Source organism: Crocodylus porosus, unplaced genomic scaffold (genome assembly GCF_001723895.1).
Source record: "Crocodylus porosus isolate Cpor-Errol unplaced genomic scaffold, CroPor_comp1, whole genome shotgun sequence".
In the NCBI taxonomy this organism is placed as follows: domain Eukaryota; kingdom Metazoa; phylum Chordata; order Crocodylia; family Crocodylidae; genus Crocodylus; species Crocodylus porosus.
In genome coordinates, this window is record NW_017728910.1 from 37,988,725 (window position 1) to 38,009,574 (window position 20,850).

The 20,850-nt window shown below is 44.9% G+C and overlaps 1 protein-coding gene across 1 annotated transcript in view; it reads left to right on the forward strand.

Moving 5' to 3' along the window:
- Positions 1–2,272: 2,272 nt before the first annotated feature.
- Positions 2,273–20,850, forward strand: part of AP1S3 (adaptor related protein complex 1 sigma 3 subunit) — a 36,928-nt gene continuing 18,350 nt past the window's right edge. The window contains exon 1 of the mRNA XM_019533068.1: positions 2,273–2,426. Coding sequence (XP_019388613.1) covers positions 2,424–2,426 — 3 coding nt within the window. The 5' untranslated portion in view covers positions 2,273–2,423. The remainder of the gene's footprint in view (positions 2,427–20,850) is intronic.

Below are 20,850 nucleotides of genomic sequence, written 5' to 3' on the forward strand. Positions count from 1 at the left end.
GGTATAAATACCCTTTGTCAGGCTGAGGAAGCATCTGCAGTTGATGTGTGCTTTTCCTGAATGGAATGAATAGTAAAGGAGCCAGAGGCTGGTATGCATGCAAGAAAGCCAGTCAGTGAAGATGTAAATTGAGGAGTCAGTAGGTGAGAGACAGGCCTGGGGTAATCTGTAATCCTGGGATTTTGATTCAGACATTTAGTGTTTTTAAAGAAATATAAACAAGGCCTTAAATTCTGAATGGTTAGGAAGCCTCATTAATATAAATGCTGTCATTATTTTGTAAAAGTTAGTGAAAAGTTTGTCTGGGGTTCTGTTTTGGTTTATAATTTTCTTGCTTTCCCAGATGCTGCAACCTAGAGCTAGTGCCTGAGAATCTGCTGGAGATTATTTCCATTCTGTACAATTGTGTGACATTCTAAAAGCAAGCAGCAGGTAAATTTGATTTTAAATTCCTTCACTATAATCATTAACTTACTCTCTTTACTCTCAGAGGAAACTTGCAGATGTGGATTTTTAATTTGACACTAACCTTTTAAACCCACATTTGTTTATTTTCCATTTTTTTAAAACAGTCTCACTGCAATCCTGGGTGATATGCTGTCTCTGGATTTTCATTAGGTTCTTTGAGCCCTGTGTTGCTTCAGTTGGTCACTATAGTCTGTCCACTGAGATTGTAAAGGCTCCATTTCAGTAATTCTCTTTTCAGTTGAAATATGCGATGCCACCTGAGGTTAGACAATATGCTGAAAACTCACAGAGCTTCAGGATCCCATTGCAGAGGTTTAAAAATAGTTGGCAGCTTGTATTATAATGCTAAATGGTTCCTACCATGCGGCTTTGACTCTTCTTTCTATATGAGTTCAGGTACTTTTACCCTGTTCATGTTAAAATGTGAAGATGCATTTGTATCATTCTTCTGACAAGACTGTAGGCCCCTCTGGCCACTCCTGACAAATATTTAAGTCAAAATGAAAGAGCCGAATAAACTAAAACAACACAGGCAATGATCCTCTGTCACCTTCTCACTAAACTTGGCTTTAGTCCCATTAAAGCCAATACATTTGCTTCTATGTGTTCCAATTAGAAGGCTCCAGCATACTGCAGCATTGCATACATTCAGTGTCCCACATTTAAAAATGGCGGTGAGGGTGCTTTAACTAAAACTGACTGAATGAACTTTAGTTAAAACAGCCCTGCCGCCATTTTGAAATGCAGGACATTGAATACGCGTGATGCTGGTGTTTTAATTAGAGCAGCTGTCCGGGAGCTGTTCTAATTTAAACACCCCTTCCAGCATGCGTCTAGACACCCATTGGGACCACCCATGTGTTCAAGTGTTTTGCTGAATTTTAATCTTCTGCAATGGTAGCTGTCATGTGTTGCCTGCAGAGGGTGACAATGGGTCTATACATGGTCTACAGAGACAGATGTGGGGATTGGGAGGTTGGCTGGACACCTAAGCCTTCCTGGGCATCAGGCATTATATGCTGAGACACCGGGCAGATTCCAAAATGAACGTGTGAATTCTGCTAAATGCCTTGTCACAACAAGGACACCAGGAAGGAAGGACGGAACACACTGCTCTGTACTCTCTGCCCATTATCTGCGGGATCAGCAGGGTGCTGCAGGTGGGTTAGTTACCCCAAAATGCATGGCAATGCCCCGGAGAAGTAGCACACGCCGAACTAGCTTCTCATAACGGTACCCAGGCACTCGGACTCGGCAGACTTCCCCGTGCAGAGCCGGTTCTGTGTTCGGAAGTGGTGCGAGCCACAGGTAAGCAGTGCTACACCTGGGCTAGCGATCTCAGCCTTTCTGCCCGGCTCACGGTTTTCACCTTCAGTGTCCTGAGGCTGCGCCCTGTTCTCATGCAGCCTCGAGGAATGCGTCTGGGCCTAGACACGGCCTGCCCTCGTGTGCCCCAGCATCAAGCACACCCCGCGGGGACACCGGAGGCGAGTTAGCGCTTGCGGGCAAGGCCTTTCACATGAGACTGCGGAGTGCCGGCGGGGGCTCGTCACGTCTGCTGCCACGCGGTGGGGGGCGGGGGGCTGGGCCCGACCCTGCTCCCCCGTCCAGGCCCCTGGCAGGCCGAGGCGGGCCAGCGCCACAGGTCCCGGCCGCCACCCTTCCCTTCACCTCCGGGGAGCGCCCGGCTCTGCGGGCTGGCCGGGCTCCCTCCGGCTCGGGGACTTTCTCCACGGGGGCCGGGCCCGAGGCGGGGAGTTGGCCGGGCTCCGCCCCGCCAGGTGCGCGGGGCGGGCAGGTGAACCGGGCGCCGCGTGACGGGGCGGGAGGAGTTGGGCAACTTTCAGTTTCGGGCATTGTGGGAAGCACGATGCGCGGCCGGGACTGGGGCCGGGGCCACACGGGCCACTGAGGCACGGCGGCGGGGTGGGGGCTGCTCCCGCGCCCGGGGCACCATGGTGAGTACGGCCGGGCTGTGCTCCGCGGCGGCGGGAAACTTTCCTCTTGGGCCCGGGAGCGGTGGCCGCCCGGCGGGGAGGAGGCCAGTGCAGTGGCTGGGAGATGAGCCAAGCACCGACTCGGCGACGCCGCTGGCCAGGTGCGGGGTTGAGCCTTTTTATAAAAGGCACAGGGCGCCGGCGAGAAAAGGTCGCCGTGGTCAGAAGAGGCCGGTGCCCTCAGCCCCCGGGTGCTCCGAGCTTCGCCGCCGGCTCGTCTGGAGGCGCCTCAAACCAGCTCAGCTCCCGCTTGAGCCTCTCGGACACGCCGGGCTTTTGTGTCGGTGGTGTCCGTGCCTGGGCTTCTACAGCCCGGCCTGATTTCGGGGTTTGTTTGGTTGGCTGTTTTTTTTTTTTAGTGCAGCTATAAAGTTTGCCGGGCTTTGAGCTAGAGGAGGGATGGTTGCCAAGCCGTGAGGCTGCAGGGGCTGGGCGGGGCCATTCACGTGGAGAAAGAGGGCCATTAGCACCTGTGGAGTGGCAAGAGATTATCAGAGGTCAGGCAGATAGGAATGACTGAGCCATGAAGTCAATTGACTCCATCAGCTCTGCCTGAATAGAAATTCCCTGTCCCTCCTAGGCAGTTGGTTTTAAAGTTTGGGTGGAACAGGACGCAAAGGGGGTGCAACTGCACCCCTCTGCCCCCAGTCTGCCCCTGGCCAGGCTTGCTCCCGAATGCTATACATAGCCTCACAGCGCGTGTCACCCATGTGTGGCTCTTGCCCTGTAAGGACGGCTCTCACCACAGAGTTTGGCTCAGGAGAACGCAGTGCAGTCTTTAACCAGTTGGGTGTAACTGGTACCTCATGCTGTCTGGGCACCCTCGCTTAAGGTTACTAGGTGCCGTTTAGTTTACATGCATTAACTACCTATAGATGTGCCCATTTGCTAACTGGAACGCATCTGGACACGCTGGACTGATCAGGTCTGCTCTGTGGTGTTACTAGAATGCACTGGCATTGCCTCGCTGCCACCTGTATTAAGCCCCCCCACACTTCAGAGTCACTGCGGGGGGGGTGCTTTAACTAAACCTTGTCAAATGAGCTTAGTTAAGGTGCCCCCATATCCATTTTGAAGTGTGAGAGGCTTAATACACCTGACAATGAGCCATTTTAATTATAATTAGAGTGGCTGTCCAGGAACTGCTCTAATCAAAATGCTTCCTTCCCTGCCCCGCAATGCACCCATTTAGGCAGCCATTGGGTCCAAAGTGATTATGTTTAAGTAACTACGTACTTGTCTGGGTTGTAAACGGGTAAGAAAATCAGGGCAATTTTGTGGGTAGACCAGGCAGAAGATGAATATTTTCTGCAACTCTTGTTTTTTTTGTGTCCTTAACTAGTCCCATTGAAGCAAGATGTTGTGTAGGCAAAGCACAGGGCAGCTGTTCAGATGTGGCCACAGAGTTAAATTCTGTGGACCCTGAAGACACGTAGAAATGTTTGCCTGGCACTTAAAAGAGTTTCAGTGGACACAAGTCTTTAAACAAATAAGTCTTTCTCCAACAGTCTCTGCAGTGCAAACATTGCTGTAGTTGTACTAAACTAGGGTACAGGATAAACGCCGGGGGGGTGTGGAAAAAGTGGAAATTATTTCTGTTTCCAACCTTGAAAGAGCTGGGGGAGGGGGAAAGTAATTTAGATTTTGAAAACTTCTTTTTTTTAATGATCTGAGTTACTTTTAAAATGCAGGGAAAGATGTTACGTTGTCGGTGTTTGGTAGTGTTGTCCCTGTGCTTGAAGAACATGAGTCAGTTGCTAGATGTTATGTAATTGGTTAGATCGGTGGTCTCCAAACTTTTTTGATCACGCACCCCATCAATAAAAAAAAATTTTGAGCATGCCCCCCCCCAACATATGTATATTTATATAAATATAAATAGAAGTTCTAATTTTTTTTTCCCGCATCCCAATGGATTGTCTTGCGCACCCCACTTTGGAGATAACTGGGTTAGATGTATGACACTGGTAAAAGATAAGTGCTGAATTCTGATTCCCTTTTGGCTTTTGATGCCTTATAGTAAATTTGAGTCTTGTTGTAAATATTTTTTGCTCTGCAGTCTGGAGGGTTGAAACAGTTTCTTTTCAAACAAACCCTGAAAATGTCATGCAATTTGAGGAGATGGAGCTTTATAATGCAGTGAGGATTGGGGCAAAATGCTGAGAATTCACAGTGAATTGCTTTCCACAGTAAAACTTTCATTAGAGCTGAGTGAGCCATATGGAACTGTGTGTCTTACACCCACAGAAGGTCATGCTCTTGCTTAATCTCCAAGTCTACCCTGTCCCTGCAAAACATGTACTAAAGGCTATGGTGTGGCTACAGACAGAAACCCTCTAGTCTGGTGGATCCTGGAAAGAGCATGTGAAAAGGAAGCACTCTGCCAGCCACCTGGCCTGTCTAGTAGCTGTGGAAGCAGCAGATGGCAGCCTTTTGGGTTTGGCATGGGCTTTCTAAGGATATTTCTCACAAAATGTAATGACTGACTTCCTTGAGCTAATGACCACACTTTTCTCTATAGGAGCTAGGGTTTTCAGGCATAGGCATGTCTGTGATGCTTGTTACTCGATACTTGATAATACTGCCCATTGGTCAATAGTTCAAACATCAGGCAAAGGGGCCTCTGACACTAAACGGCAACTTCCAGTTCTTCCTTTACTTGGAGGTCAGAGTTTGGATTTTGGCTGTAGCCAAAAAGTGCTGTATTCTCACTGGCTCAGCTAGGGCTAAGCATGCAAATGTGTCAGTTGCATTGAGTGTATTTGCATTGTGCCCATCACCACACTGGCTGGGTGTGCGTGGAGTATCCAAAATAATAGTCATAAATATCAATGCAAATTATTCTTTTTCCCTATTCCTCCTTATACTGTCTTCTGATTGCAGCCTGAGTTCACCCTGCTCAGTCTGTTCCTTTGTGTGCAAATCTTAGTGAATAAGTGGAGCTTCCAGTTTGCTCTGAAGGTTAACAAGTACAAGTAGGAGTGGAAGCTAATTTCAGAATATCCCTGATCTGTGCTTTAGAAAGGTTTGCTTTCACTCTGGCCCCTAGGACATGGGATAAGGAAGCATTGCCTAAAGCTTTGCTGCTTATTGACATTTTTGAGACTGCCAATCATGCCAGTTTTTCACAGGCATAAAACTTTAAGACAAATATGTGTGGCTACTGTGCCTCTTATCTGCAGCCTTGTCTGTACTACAAGGTTCTGCCAGCAAAATTGTTAGTTTGGCAATATAAAAATATTGCACCTGATTAACCAGTGTAGCGGATGTGCAGCTCTGCTATGGAAAAAGTGCTTTTGTTGTCAGTTTAACATAAGCTGTTTGAGGCATGGTGTAGCTATACTTGTGTTTCCACTATGGGACACTGCCAACATCTATATAGAATGGCAGAAGCTTTCCTAGCATACACAAGTCCTAATGTAGGGTGGTCCCTAGTGGATTACAAATCACAAAATTAGAATTATTTTGAAAGTTCTGTTAGTAGCTCACTGTGTAATGTTGGGTAAGTCTCTTAAGCTGTCAATGCCTGGGCTTTTTATTCCATTTAGAATGGGGGCAATTATAGGAAATTATAGACTGGTCAACATTGATTCGATACTTGAGCAATTACAAGAACTAACTATAAAACAATTTGTAAATCCCTGGAGGAGGAAGGGGGTGATCACTACCAGCCAACATGGATTTGTTAAGAATGAATTGCACCAAACTAACTTGATTTTCTTTGATGGAGCAACTACTTTAGCGGCTGATGAGAACAAGGTGAGCATAATATACCTAGACTTCAGTAAGGCTTCTGGCAAAGTCCAACATGGTTATCTGATGGATCCATATTGAGCTGAATAATTGCAAGTCAAGAATAACTAATTTTTTTCATTATGTCCTAACTTGGTGCATTTATGTTACTGATGAGTGAGTGGGAAGCTTACTGCATGCACAGATAACTTGTAAGATCAGTAATTTTATACTATATTTTGGACATTTTGGATGAATAATTGTGCTTCAAAAATGTATTTACATTAGTGTTCCCATATATCTTGAGGTGGGGGGATGGTTTGTAGAATCCTGTCTGTGGGTTGGTGGTTTTATTGTAAGCTGCTCTGAGCCTTTTGGATCCATTTATTTGATTTCTATCCTATGCTATTCGTGTCCGAATGGCAGGAGGTTTCCAGGAAGATACCACAGCGGTCTGTTCTCGGTCTAACAGTTTAACATTTTTATTAATCACTTGGATGAAAATTTCCTCATAAAACTGGGTGGGGTTACAAACACTATTGTATAGGAATAGGATTCAAAAGAATCTTGATCAGTTAGAGAGCTGGGCCATATTTAAGCAAAATAAAAATCAGCAAAGAGAAATTTAAGGTGCTGTATGTAGGGAATGGAAAACAAATGTTAGGTATATTGGCTTGATACTAGCTTGGTCAAGAAGGCACTGGTGGTTATGATGGTTCACAAGCTTCATGTAAGTCAGCATTGTGATGCAGCTACAAAAAAAGTGCCATTTTTGGGGTGCGTTAACAGAAGCATTTTATAAAAGGCAAGGGAGATGATAAGAATTCAGATGATCTGGGACTGGGCCCTTAATCTAAAATTCTTCTGAAGTCAACTGAAATAATTCTATTGACTTCTGTGAGCTTTGCGCTCTTATCATTTTGCTTGGCTGGAGGTATGTGCAGTTCTGGGCTCAGCATTTTAAGAAGGATGTAGAGAAAATAGGGTCCAAAGGTGAGCAGCAAAGATGATAAAAGGTTGGAATGCAAGCTGTACCAGGAAGGGTTGAGAAAGCTAGGTATGTTTAGTTTGTAGAACAGATTAAGGGGAGGGGGGGAAGGGTGTCAGTGTGGTGATAGCAGATTTCAAAGATTTGAAAGGCTGCCATAGAAAGAGGGAGAACAGCTGCTCTCCCTTGCCACAGAGGACAAGTCATGAAGCAGTGGGTTTAAAATGTAGCAAAGAGCAACTCAGGGTTAGATTAAACATCAGAACACTTTTTTGGCACCAAGCACTGCAAGGCAGTAGAACAAGCTACCCATGGAAGTTGTAGGATCTTCCCTGGAAGTGTATAAGATTCTGTGTAGGTATTTGTTTGGAATGGTTTAGTTTTGCAGAGACTATGTGACCTTAAAGGTTCTTTCAAAACGTATTTCTAATGTGTACCCCTTTTAGCATGTGTATTGATGTTTGTGGGTGAAAAGTAACCTGTCACAGCAAGAAAGCTATTCTAGTGGAAAAAAATCTGTTGGAGACTTCCAGGAAATACCCTGAAAACAGTTTGTTTAGCAGAAACTACTTCAAACCATGCTGTGAAGTTCACTTTTTTGTTTTCCTGCCCATGTATCATTTTCATTATGGGGAAGAATTCTTTAAAAAGAACCCATTTAATGTGGTAAACTGTTTCAGATGACAATACTTATTTGTATTGGGGCCACAGCTGAGGCCTTCTGTGAAGAATTTGTTTTCTAAACAGACAAGCCAGGCAAAGGGTGGGGGAGGAATGGAGAAGAGGAAGAGTCTGTTTGTCCAAAGCCACACAGCAAGTCAGTTCTTTGTACCTGTAAACACTGCAATGCCATGACTTCACAATTATATCAGTGGTTGCAAGACTGCTTCCATAGCAAGACTAGTGTCACGGTATATAGCGCAGCAATAGCTATTAGTTTACTATGGCACAGGTATATAGGCACGTTGAGAAGGATTTGGGATTGAGGTCCTGATCTACACCTCCCTGAACTCAGTCAAAAGAACCATTCCACGGGCTGTGGATCTACTTTTGCTATCATTATGCTGCTTATTGGGATGCCAATCTAGTTTAAAATATGAGATTTAATTTGAAAAATTCCGGAAAATTATTTAGGTTAATTCTTATTTGGATACAAATACACGTGGAATAGGGTATTGAGAAACTGGCTTTCTATCTGGCCAAAAATGCTATATTTGTCCCCAATTCAGGCTTGTGGAGAAATATGCGCTCACTGGGGCTGAGGCCTTCTGACCTCTGCCAGTTTGGAACGTCCCATGAATTCTCAGCTTTGCTTTTAATTACTAAAAATAAATATAGCAGTCTTCTGTTCCAAGGAATTTAAAATCCAAGCCAGGCAGGTAAGGAACAACAACAGATTACAGTAGATCAAGGAAGTGGTGGGGGGAGAAAAAATACATGATGTTTTTGAGGAAGGATTTTACAAGGAAAGCAGGCAGTGCTTCTGTATTCCTTTTCTCATTCCTTTCCAGTTGGGTGGTACTGTGGGAGCAGGTACTAATACGTTCTCCAGTAAACAGACTAGTCGGCAGTGGAAGATAATAAGGGTTTTTTATGTTAAAAGTTTCATAGGGGAAAAACTTGGAAACTATACACAATTCTATAGAAGTTACTCTGAAAAATCTAATGCTTTGTGTGAGAATGGAAGCTTTTTCAATTGCATTTTTGAAGTCAGATTGCATTTGGTAGCAAGGATTTCATTCTCTGCTGTTCCTGTGGCCTCCTTCACAAAGGGCTATTGGTTGGCTGTCTATTTGAAAGTGCCCAGTGTTAGCCTTGTCCACTTTTTTTTAAAGCATTCTTTCACTTCTACATTTTATATGTGTAACAATCCAATTTGGTTTTGTTGAGAAATCTGAAACCGTGATTAGCCAATCTCAAGAAGATGAACTGGTTAATCATTCCTGTGGAACAGGATATTTGATGATATTTTCCAAGGAAAGCCTGGAAAAAAAGGAAGAAACAAGTAACTTCTAAATGTTTTCAGTAGTTTGGAAAACATTTTAAACATTGTGGAAAAAGAAAGGGAAAAATACTACATAACCAGTTGCCACACTGTGAGCAGCTCCATGTAGAACACTTCTGGAAAGTGGGGGAAAAATTTAGGGGACCAGCTGATGGTAGATGACATTGCTGGGAGGGAGGGGAAAGAGTGCCTAAGAAAGAGAGTGTCAGGAAGGGGAAAACCTGGAATTTTGAGGGTGGCAGCTCAGTCTAGGAAAGTTATAGTGGGTACACAGGGAAAGCTTAACAGAAACTAGTGGGGTGTGAGGTACAAGGGGCAGTTGGGTGTATGAGAGCTTAACTGAAGTAAGACATTGGAGCAGTGTCAGTATGAGTGCCCTCCAAGATGCATGCCACTTGGTAGCCCTTGCTTCTGACTGATGCTTCCAAAAAGTCTGTAGGGTGGGTTATACAGAAGTAGACACAAAAGTAATAACAGAGGGATCTGAAAATGCTTCAAAGCACTAAAATAATGAAGGCATCAGTGACAAAATACAAATATAATTACTGTCTTTTGTATGGTCATGTTTCCTGCACTCCACCATCACTAAAAATAGGGATAGATAGAATTGGCCAAGAAATTTAGGAAGTTTATTCTTAATCTTAAATTTTTGGTAGAAAAATACCTTGGTGGGTTATAATGAAAATTGCTTAAGTGTTTTGATTTTGAATAAATTACAGTATAAACATGAGTGTGAAAGATTTTCACTTGTGAAGCAGGTACAGTCTCTCTGAGTATGCATGTAGTGCAGGCCCTGAGCCTTACACTTTTTTGCAGGGGGATTCCTATGGTCCTTGCTAGTTGGACAGTGTCTTCGCCTCAGTGTTTCTGATTTCGCTGCAGATCTTCCAGTGGGTCCAGAGGAGCTTAGGGTTAGGATTAGAAAATTTACCCTCTTGGGATCTGTTTAAGCTGCAGACTTAAACTTGGGATCTATTTAAGCTGCAGCTGGTAGTGTCACAGGCTGGCCTTTTCAAAGCAAGGCAGTGTTTGTCAGACATTGGTAATTCTACTATTATAAAAGCCTAAGTCCATCTGTCACTTCATTCACACTCTGATTGGCTGACAAACAGCCAATCAGAGTGCAAAGAAGCATTCTGACAGCAAGCAGCCTGCTGCCATGATGGTGGGGACACGGGGGTGCGGCCAGCACAGCTGGCCGCTCCATCCCCGCCCTGCTCCCTGGAGGTGGTGGCAACAGAGCAGACAGCTCCCTGCAGGTAACATGGGGGGTGGGACGGGAGCGGGCCCAGGCCCAGCGCGGTGGGGGGCGGACCCAAGTGGGGGAAAAGCCATCCTGCAGCGGTGGGAGGGGTGGAGGGGAACAGTGGACCTGGCCCAACATGGCTTCGCCACTGGCTGGGGGACAGAAGGAGCAGGCCCACTCCTCCCCAACATCAGCCCCTCTCCTGCTCCTCGCATCCCCGAGTGGGCCCAGTGGGTTGAGGGAGGATTGGGTGTGCCATAGCGGTGATGGTGGGGCTAGGGGAAGACTGGCCTCAGGCCCGGTGCAGGGCGGGAGAGCAAGCCCGAGTGAGGGGGGGAAAAGTCAGCCCGCTGTGGTGGGGAGGGCAGTAAGCCTGGCCCAGCTCAGCATGGCAGCTGTGGTGGGAGGGGAGAAGCGGGCCTCCTCTCCCACTTCCCCACATCAGCCCCGAGCCCGCTCTTCTGGTCAACCTGGGCCCACTGCTCCCTGGCCCAACTTCTCTCCACCCTCAGGCCCAGTCCGCCCCTGCATCAGGCCTGGGCCTTCTCCCTTCCCCCTGCTGCTGCGGCAGGGATGGGGGGACCCCAAACAGCAGGAGGGACGGGGGATTGGGCCCTGGGATGGAAGGGGGGGGCAGGGCTCTGTCTCTGCCCTCTCCCCTTCCCCCACATCATTTTTGACAGGGAATTGTCTAGAACAGGACATAAGATCCATAGGTTAGGAAGCAAAAGCAAGCCTACATGCCTGTGCATGTTGACATTTAGGGTTCAAACTACCCGCTGCACAGAGCAGTAGTATACTTATACTTACTTAGTGACTGAATTAAAACTATGAGGAAATTTGATTTGGTTCAAATTTTTTTTTAAAAAAAGGTTGTTTTTATTCTTTTTTGACAGAATGTAATGTTTATGTTTTGGGTTGATGCACATTATGTTCATTTCACCCAAAATATTTTCCCCCTTGGTTGCATTACCTAACTTTTTCTAATCCTTAATGTCTCTTTATAATTTAAGTAAATTATAAAGTGAAAAATATTACTTCAAAGCCAATGATGAAATATGTTTTGGATTTTTGTGCTTCCCTTCGACCTTTTGTGTGAAACCATTCCCCAAGCCCAGACCAAATTTGTGAATGGCTTTGGTCTGCTTGAAACTCCATTTTTCAAGAACATGCTGTTTGTTGTAGAAAATTCCCTTAGTTCTACTCATGAGACAACTGAAAATCTCAGAACATTCCTGTTCTACTTGACTGTGACTTTTTTCTCCCTGGCTATAACATTGTCAACTGGGTGAGAAGTCAGTGAAAGTCAAAAGCTCTTGAATATTTATGTTTTCACCACAACAAAAACATCATAAAAAGTCTGAACCTGGGGAGAAGGCTGGGAGTAAAACTTGCAGATTGCAGCTCTTTGTGGTTGGATTAGGCAGATAACTTTGGATATGCTAAAATACAGGATTAGGCTTAAATAGGCTGCTGTGGAGCACAGTCCTCATGAATGTAGGTTAAATTTTAGCTCACTTTCCATTGCTCTTTGCATAGATAATCACAGAGAAGGCCAGAAGAGTGGCTGCTTGGAGAACAGTGTGTAGGATGGTTGCAATACAGAATGGTGGGACTAAATCTCAAACTATGGGAATATTTATTCAATTTAAGTTATTGCTGGAACGTGTCTTGAGAAGGGGAGACCTGGCTGACTGACCCCTGTTCTCCCTCACTACCCCCTGAGTAATTTCTTTAGCTGTGGCTCTCAGCTGATTTTGTCCATATAACTCTAGCCTGTCTCTTGTTATCTGCGGTAACTAAGCAGATTTTTTTCACCTGCATACAAACAGTTATAAAAACAGCTCTCAGCTGCAGGGGTAGATTCTTTTGTTTTGTGCCAAGATAAGAGAAACTCTGGCTTGGAGGCAGGCTGCATTAAAACTAGTTGTATGAGAAAGGAGGCATGGTCACATACAGGTTCTGAATGTCTTACATGTATCCTATAAGTAAAATTATTGAACTAGCACTGAGGTTAAAGATTGAAGTTTGTCAGTTTTTAAAATGTCATCTTCACAAGCAAACATTTCTTTTCTTTCTGCTGATCTGAAGGAAATGCTTCTAGAATACTGTGTTTAGGCAAGGAATAAGGAGGCTTTTAGGCCTACTTCCCCCCCTCTCCTCCCCTTTTCTCTCAGCTACACAGTTTGAAGTGCCGGGCAATTATTTGATCTGGAGGACCGCTTAAGGAGTTTTGGTGAGCTGTTGAGGGCCAGGGGGGTGGATGAGTACCAACCTGGCCTTGGTCCCCTGTCATGGCTATTTACACTACCCTATGTTGAGGTGGGATTGCAGGGGCCAGGGAGATTCCAACTGATTCTATCTGGCTCCAGGCTTGTGCATTCCACACTCACTGCTGGGGGTGTGGTGCAGATGGGTGGGGTACCCTTGACTGTACAAATGGGCTAGGGCCCAGGGTGGGTGGGGAGTAGTGCCTGGGAGCAGGATGGGCAGGTGGGGCTGGAATCACAGAGTAGTAACAGTGTGGGGCTGGAGCAGAGCCGCAATCTGTTCCCCACACATCCTTGTCATGGGCACTGGTTCCATGGTCAGGGGCACTGAGACACCCCGTCTGCCCCCTCTGTCCATTGCCCCTGGTGGTGGGTGTGAGGTGGGGTGCAAGCTGCTGCCAGGAAGTGAAGCCCAGCTGCCCCACCATTATACCACCTGACCTTGTGGACTGCAGCTCCCAGTGTACCTGAGAGCTGCGCATGGGGATAGGGTGGGCTTCACTCTGTACCAGGTAGAACTTCCATGCCTGGAAGTGATATGTGCTATGGCTTGCGTTGCACCTGGGCCAGCCATGGCAAAGGGACCTGCCAGAGGCTAGATAGAATCCCACAGGCTGTATTTTGCCCTACCCTGACTTAAGTCAATGAAGATATGCCAGTGTAAGTGAAAGGGAAAGAATGGGGCTAATAGTGTAGTAAAAGTGGGAAGCAGAAGACGCTGCATTTAGTTCGTACTGGATCATGAGAACTCCTGGGTCCTGCCTGTGTCCAGCTGTCTGGAAACAGAAGTTCCTTCACTGGGTGTAATGAAAATACAAGAAGGAAGTTCTGTGTTGTTTTTCTATTGTTAAAAATGCTAGAAACTTGATAATCCTGTTGGAAAGAAGACTAGCTTTACTGCCTGCAGGCAAAAGTGCCTCAACCCTGCCTATATATTCAAGAGAAAGTCATTAAGAGAGAATGTTAAAATTTGAGGTGTGGGGCTAGGTCAAAAAGGACTAGACTTGTCCAACCTGTCCTGGTACAGCCTTGGCTAATGAAAAAGGACAGAAAGCTAGCAACCATAATAAGGTAGCCCTTCTATATAGGGTGGTGAATTTTAGTACTCTGTAAAATAATTCTGGCCCAGGTAGCGAGCACTCTACCATGTTGCTTAGACATTGTAATTGTGTTCTTAAAGCTTAACTGAGGCCATTGGCATCAGAAGATTTTTCTCTGATGGATCAATATTAAATAACACAAATAGCTTTTAGCCTCCTCTAATGCCAAAATTAAAAACTGTGCTTGAATAGAGATTGTGGGTGACTTGAGGAGGTTAAAGGCTGTTTGTGTTATTGAAATAATATCAAAATACAATAAATCACTATATTAATTATTAAATGTAATAACAATAAAATTAAAAGTAAAATGATGCATATATTCATGTATAATTGTACTAACCTGATTGTTTTATAAATAATCTGTACAGAACCTTCATGACAGTCTATTTAAACCAGGCTGAAGCCATGGACCAAATTATTTAGCAGTAGTAGTCCAAATCTCTTTGCTTTAGTGTATTATTATTTTGGCAAGCATTCCTACCTGCCTTACCATGCACTCTTGTGTCTTTATCTTAGTTTCTTCTGCTTTTTTCACTGTATTTTCTTATAGGACAGGGTTTTCATTTTGAGTATATAAAATGAAACAAGCTTTAATACCACTAGCATTTGCTTTAGTTTAATGATGTTTGATATTTATGAATGCATGGTAGATCACATTCATTTGAAATAATTCCTTATGCATTTGGAAAAAGTAAGAGTTTATAATGGGCAAAATGATGAAAGGATGTCTTGCTTTATATTCAGTTGCTAAACTTATCTATGGGACCCTAAAATTTTGAGTGCCTTTAGGCAATACAAACATTTGTAAGTAAATTGTCTCGCATACTGTTGAGAGGTTAAATATTAACATGTTTTGTTTTCAATGAGTCATGGATTCATTACTTCCATTTTCCATTCATTGATTGCTTTCAAAATGTTAAGCTTCCTCCATCCGAAGTTTCTCCAGTAGTTGAGCTGCTTTCCATATAAATAGAACCTTACTGAATTTATGGTGAAAGTGGGCTGTGCAGTGGCTCCTTTAATCTTGCAGGCTCCCCCACATGCTCCCCCCCCCCGTTGCTGGTTGGCTAATGGGGCCCTGGTGGCCCTGCTGCTTGCTGTTGACTGGCCGGAAGGCAAAAGCAGTGCCATTTTTAAAACTATGGTTTTTGCCTCTGTGCCAATCAGGAGTGAGCAGCTGGGCCCCTCCTACAACTGGGGAGGGGAGCACAGGGGAACCTGAAAGATTAAAGTTGCTGCTGCTCAGCGCACTTCCGCCATGAATTTTATTGGGTCCTGCATATAAAACAACTTTAAAAAGCACTATTAAATGCCTGTATTTGCTCCTAAGTGCATGTGTATGGACACAGGCTCCAACAACCTTCGCATTTAGGCTTTCCATTCAATATTCACAAAATGTTGTCTTAAACAGATAATAGTACAAGTATGCTTATTACTTCTCTCAAAATGTTTACAACTAGAAAATAGGAAAGAAGTACCATAAACATACTCTCTCTTCTCCCACTCTTAATGTCACTGACTGCTGTAAAATAATATGCAGAAAGTTCAAGCTTTATTGCAAAGCTTTGGCCAGTCTAGTACTGCAATAGAAGCAGTTTATGAGAGAGCAGCAATTACACTTAGAAAAAATGTTATTTCTTTCCTCTTTCCATTCCTCTCCTCCTTTTTCAAACCCCTAAAGTTCATACAACCTGAAGCACCCTCAGGGAAGAAAACAGCAATATTATTTCCAGAAGAAAGTAACTGCTTCCCAAAAGCAAACACCTCAAATTTCATTTCCAGCTATATTTCTTCACTTCCCCTTTGCTCTGCTCAATAGTATTGACATAATGTATCACGTTTCTTGCACTGACAGTTGTGCTCATAACTACAGTCGTCTTTGAGTACATTGCATCTCAGTGAACTTGAAAGCTCAAGTTCTGTTTAAACACATGCCTAATATTTGATTAGTTTTTTAAGATTAGAAACACACTTGCTTTTTCACGTCATTAGTAATTAAGGCCATTCAAAATAACCGTTTTTTCAGTTTAACAAACAAACAAAAAAACCAACATTCATTGTAGATTGATTTAACTTTTTCCAGGCTTCCCTGTTCCCCTGCCCTGCATAAAAAATGCTTTGGGCCCAGCAAAACAGTTTGGAAAGTCAAAACTTTTTTTCAGTATTTCCAAAACACTTTATTTTGGGGTACTTGTAATAAAAGTGAAGGGAATGACTGGACAGATTCACAAAACACAGAGTAGGGGCAAGAAATGATTGTGGTAAAGTGAAGGTAGTGTGGCTATTCCCTCCCTTTACCGAGTAGTCACTAGTGAGATCACTAAGGAGCTTGGTTCTATCCTTGGAGAAGTTTAATCAGCATCGGTTACTTCCGGCATTATATGTTATGCTGGGGTGCTGTACTGGGCTCTCGGGGTGCATGCAAGCATTCCAATGAATGATTAGAAGTTTAGCAGTTTAGTCTGAATGGCTGGAAACCCTACTGATAGACCACCATACACATGCTGGGTGTCGGGGAGGGGGGGCGGGGGGAAGGTGCATGCTGTGCAGGCAGACTGCATTGTTGCTGGCACCTAGCCTTGGGCCCCAGAGCATGCATTTCAGCATGCTTGGTAGGCTCCCCAGCCTATCTGCAGACAGCTGACAGCAGGTGAGGGCATAGGTCAAAGTTGATTGGCTGGCCCATCTTACCCCTTCCTACAATACGCGTCTGTGACGGGAGAGTACAGCAGCCTGAGCTGCTCATACTCTCCAGCCACCTCTACCCTTCCAAGCTCAGCCAGACCTGCTTCCTAGTGATCTCAGAGGACAGGTCTAGCTGGGCAGGCAAAGTAAAATTGTATCGTGACAACTGATGATGTGCATTTCACCCAGTGAAGATCAACTGTGCTGTGACATATTGTGGCACAGCTAATCTGTTTAATTGGGTAATGTCTGTTTCTAGCCCTAAGCGACCCTTTCCCTCTCCTGTTTATTGCTAATGGACTTGGACACAGTCTGGCACTGCTAGTCTGAAAACAACCTACATTATTGCCTTCCAACAGTTGTCTGAGAGTTGACATCCATCCGCTCTTGCCTCAGTTTTGGTTCATATTGCTGGGCCATGTCAAACAGTTGGCTATTCCACTTCAAATGTTTATTATTTCGCAGAAAATCAGTAGTTTCAAACTTTAATTGTTTGTAGATCTCAGAGATTTTAAACCATTGTCAGCTCTGTACAGTAACATACAGCTAAGCTAGACACAACTTTCCAGTCTGTTTTTCTATATGTAAAATTATACAATTTATAAAACTAGAAAATGAGATGTACAGTGTTTGAAAATATAAAAACAGAAGCAAAGCTGCACTTGAGAAATTAATTTTCCCCCAACTCCCGAAGGCTTTATTTTTCAAGTTTATGCCCCAACACTGCAAATGCTTAAAGGCATAAAACTTCTTCCTGTCAGTTGTCCCAAATAACTTGAGGGGCAGACATCCTAATCTTGGTGCGCAGAGCCCAGCAGGGGTGCTGTGGGCCCCAATACAAGCCCATGATCCAAATCTGTGTGTGTGGGTCCAAGCCTGAAGTCCAGGGTTCAATCCAGCCAAAAGACTGGCCCCCTGCCACTGATTTGGCATGTGCAGCCAAAAGGCTAAGCACCATTTGTTTAAAGAAAAGAGAAGACTTGGAAAGAGTGGAGCTGCAGGAGGAAGAAGCAGCAGACATGCTTTTCTCTCCTTCTCATCCTATAGTCTGAGTTCTTATGTCCATGGCATTTTGCCAGATTTGCATTCCCTCCCCAGGTATAATCCACTCCTAGACCATACTTTACCAGTTCAGTAGCACAATTCTACACTCCTTAATTTAGGCATTAGCACAATTCTACACTCCTTAATTTAGGCATTAGCTTTATATAGCTCACTTAAAAAGCCTTACTCATTCCTGTGGAAAAGTCTCTTTTGAAAATGCTGATGAGTTTTTTACATTCATTAATAAGCACATTGGAAGAAGGAAATTAAAGACTATGTGTGGAGAGTGGGGAAACTATGCTAAAACAGACTGACTACTGAAGCTTAATATACATCTTAATTACCAATTATAATTATACCTTTGCATTGATGTTGGCACAACAGGATGAGGCAATAATAAGACATGAGACAAACTCAAAGTCTGTTTAAAAGATGGTAGGAGGAAGGAAGAGACATGCCTTCATTTGCTATGACATGATACGCACTGAGAAAACTGACTGGGTGGCCACAGCTGATTATGACTAAATGACTTATGTATGTTTTTATTCCATTTAACCAGGCATTTCATTTAAATCATCTGGGAAGTCTAATTATCTCTTTTCATTTTGATTTTATGTTAATATTCTGCCGAGCTCTTACTGTTCCCAATTTCCTCTGGTTCTTTTGGTAAACCAAATTTTACTTAGTATAAATAGAGCTAGTCAAAAAGTGCTTTTCTCCCCTTTCAACCATCTTCCTCTTCTGCCCCAATTTTTTTTCACTGAAAAAAGTTTCAGTGAAAATGTCTCAGCCAGCTTTGTTCCAGACTATCCACCCACTTCTAGATAAACTGATTCAAATAAAAGCAGTGACAGTTAAAGATTCTGTGCATGACAGATACTAATGATTTTAGGTGCCAGTTACAAATGTATTCCTGAATTATTAAAGACTTGAAAAGTGAGTCATACCTAGATCACAGTGAAATCTAAGAGAAATGACTTCTTAAAAAAACAAATTGTTTGATGAATATGATTACTAATTACCTTAATTTGTATTCTTAAATTAACATAAACATTAGGGCTGTGCAAAACGGTACTATTCTGTTTCGACTTGCATTTCAACATTTCAGTGGAACAGTGTTTCATTTTAAATTTCATTTCAATTTGAAACTGCTGTTCCGTTTTGTTTCATCGAAACAGTTTTGCTGTTTTGACGTTTTGCCCATAGGCTATAATGAGGAAGCTCGAAACAACCTTTAACTTTGTCATTTCGGGCCTGATTTGGATTAAACCTATAGGAATAGGTTTAATGATGTACACCTTACTGGGGTCGTTTGACCCCAGTACCCTTTCCTGCCATGGCAGGGGTCGGACTTGATGATCTGCTCAGGTCCTTTCCGACCCTAGAAACTATGAAACTATGAATGGTAGCCCCTTTTCAAGGCATGAAGCCTGCCAAGTTTCAAAAAGTTGGTGCAGGGAAACTGCACCTCAAAGTCTTGAAAGCAAAAAACTCATGTCACATGTATGTGTTAAGCCACAGCTAGCCCCTGCTGAGGCCACAAAGCCTGCCAAGTTTCAAGGAGATAGGTGCAGGGGTTTGAGGGAAGCTGTACCTTGAGCTGTGGACAAGCAAAACTTGTGACATGGGTGACACTGCGTGTTAAGGTGCAGCAGGGTGAAAGCTGCAGGTCTGGTAGCCCATGCTGAGGCCACAAAGCCTGCCAGCTTTGAAGGATGGGTGCAGGGGCTTCTGGGGTCTGGAGCCCTGCACCTCTAGGTGCTGACAAGCAAAACTTGTGACATGGGTGGGTGACACTGTGTGCTAAGGTGCGCCCTCACTCAACTGACACCAAGGCAGAAGGCAAGGCAGTTCAGACAATGCTGCCTTTTATGCAGTTTTTCCATCCCTGCCTCAGAGCACTGGGATTGGAAGAGACCTCAGGAAGGGTGACAGTCACTGGCCAGCTACACAGTCAATAATAAGAGCACTCCTTCCCCTCCTTTTCCTGCTCCCTCTCCTTACTTTAGTTTCTGTTTCCCTGCAGGCAAACATTTCAAAATGTCTTAAGTTGCCTTGTTTTGTTTTGAGGCTGACCCCCAAAAATACTCTTCTTGGGAGCGGGGTGATGCCATTTTAGAGCCAGAAAAAAACAAAAGCATACACTAGAAGTCAAACACCTTCTAAAACTTACTTTAATTTTATTACAAAAAATATTTGTCATGATGCGTTTGTGTACTGTATATTGAAGGGATTGCGTAATAACTCAAAAATAGTCTCACTCTTTTATATTGGATGTGGGGGTTGTGTGTGTGGGGGGAGAGTTAAAGGGGTGTGGCTGTGCAGATGGGATTATGGTATATTGGGGTGTGGGGGATTATGCAGGTAGGGTATGGGTGTGAAGTTTGTGGGGTGTAAGGGAGGGTGGGGGCTGTGAGGACCGCCCCCCCACATGGCACATAGCCCCTGCTGCCAACAGCAGGGAAAGCCCCATGCTGGACTCCACAGGGAAGCAAGGGGTGGGGCTCCTTCCACTCCCAATGGAGTCCACAGACCTGTGCAGCGAGGTGTGGGGAAGACAGCTGACTTCAGCGCAGGGGCTGCAGGCTTGCAGTCTCTGTGATAGAGGCAGCAGCTGGAGCCTCCTGGGAACTGTGAGTGTTAGGCTGGCTCCTATGTTCTGCAGTCCTGATGTTGCAGCCTAGAAGTGCATGCTGCTGGAAGATGCCCGGCCAGGCCAGCCCAGCAAGCTCCGTGCTGCACTGTGGAGTTCCCAGCTGCAATAATGGGACCGTAGAACACATGAGGAGCCAACCTAGCACCCACAATTCCTAGCTGGCTCCTGCTACCACCAGCCCTGACCCCCAGGGCCCCGTTATCCTTCCTGCCTCTCCCCATTCCTGCCACTGCTTCCCTTCCTCACCTGCCCACTGCTCTGGCAATGCACGGTTCCCAGCTGCAGGGCTGGGTCCACATGGTGCAGCAGGAGCCAGCTGGGTCAGGCTGGCTCCTGCTGCATGGACAGTCCTTCACCCCTCCCCTCCCCCCTACCCATTCTTACCTGATTCTCCACTCCTTGATGGAGGAAGGTGGGAGAACAGCTCCAGGGTTGCCAGGCTGGAAGCCTCTGGTAGGCAGAAGCTTCTGGCTAGGGCTGGGGGAGGCTGGGGTTGGGGTGCAGCCGAGTGGGCCTTGCTGTTGCTGTCACTGGGTTCTGCCGCCAGTTCTTCCTAGGTCCTGATGCTGCTGGTACCTAGTCACCATATTCTGCATTGGTCTGGTCCTGCAGGGAGCAAACCAGGAAAGCCAAGGCTGCAGCTGAACTCCAACTAGCTT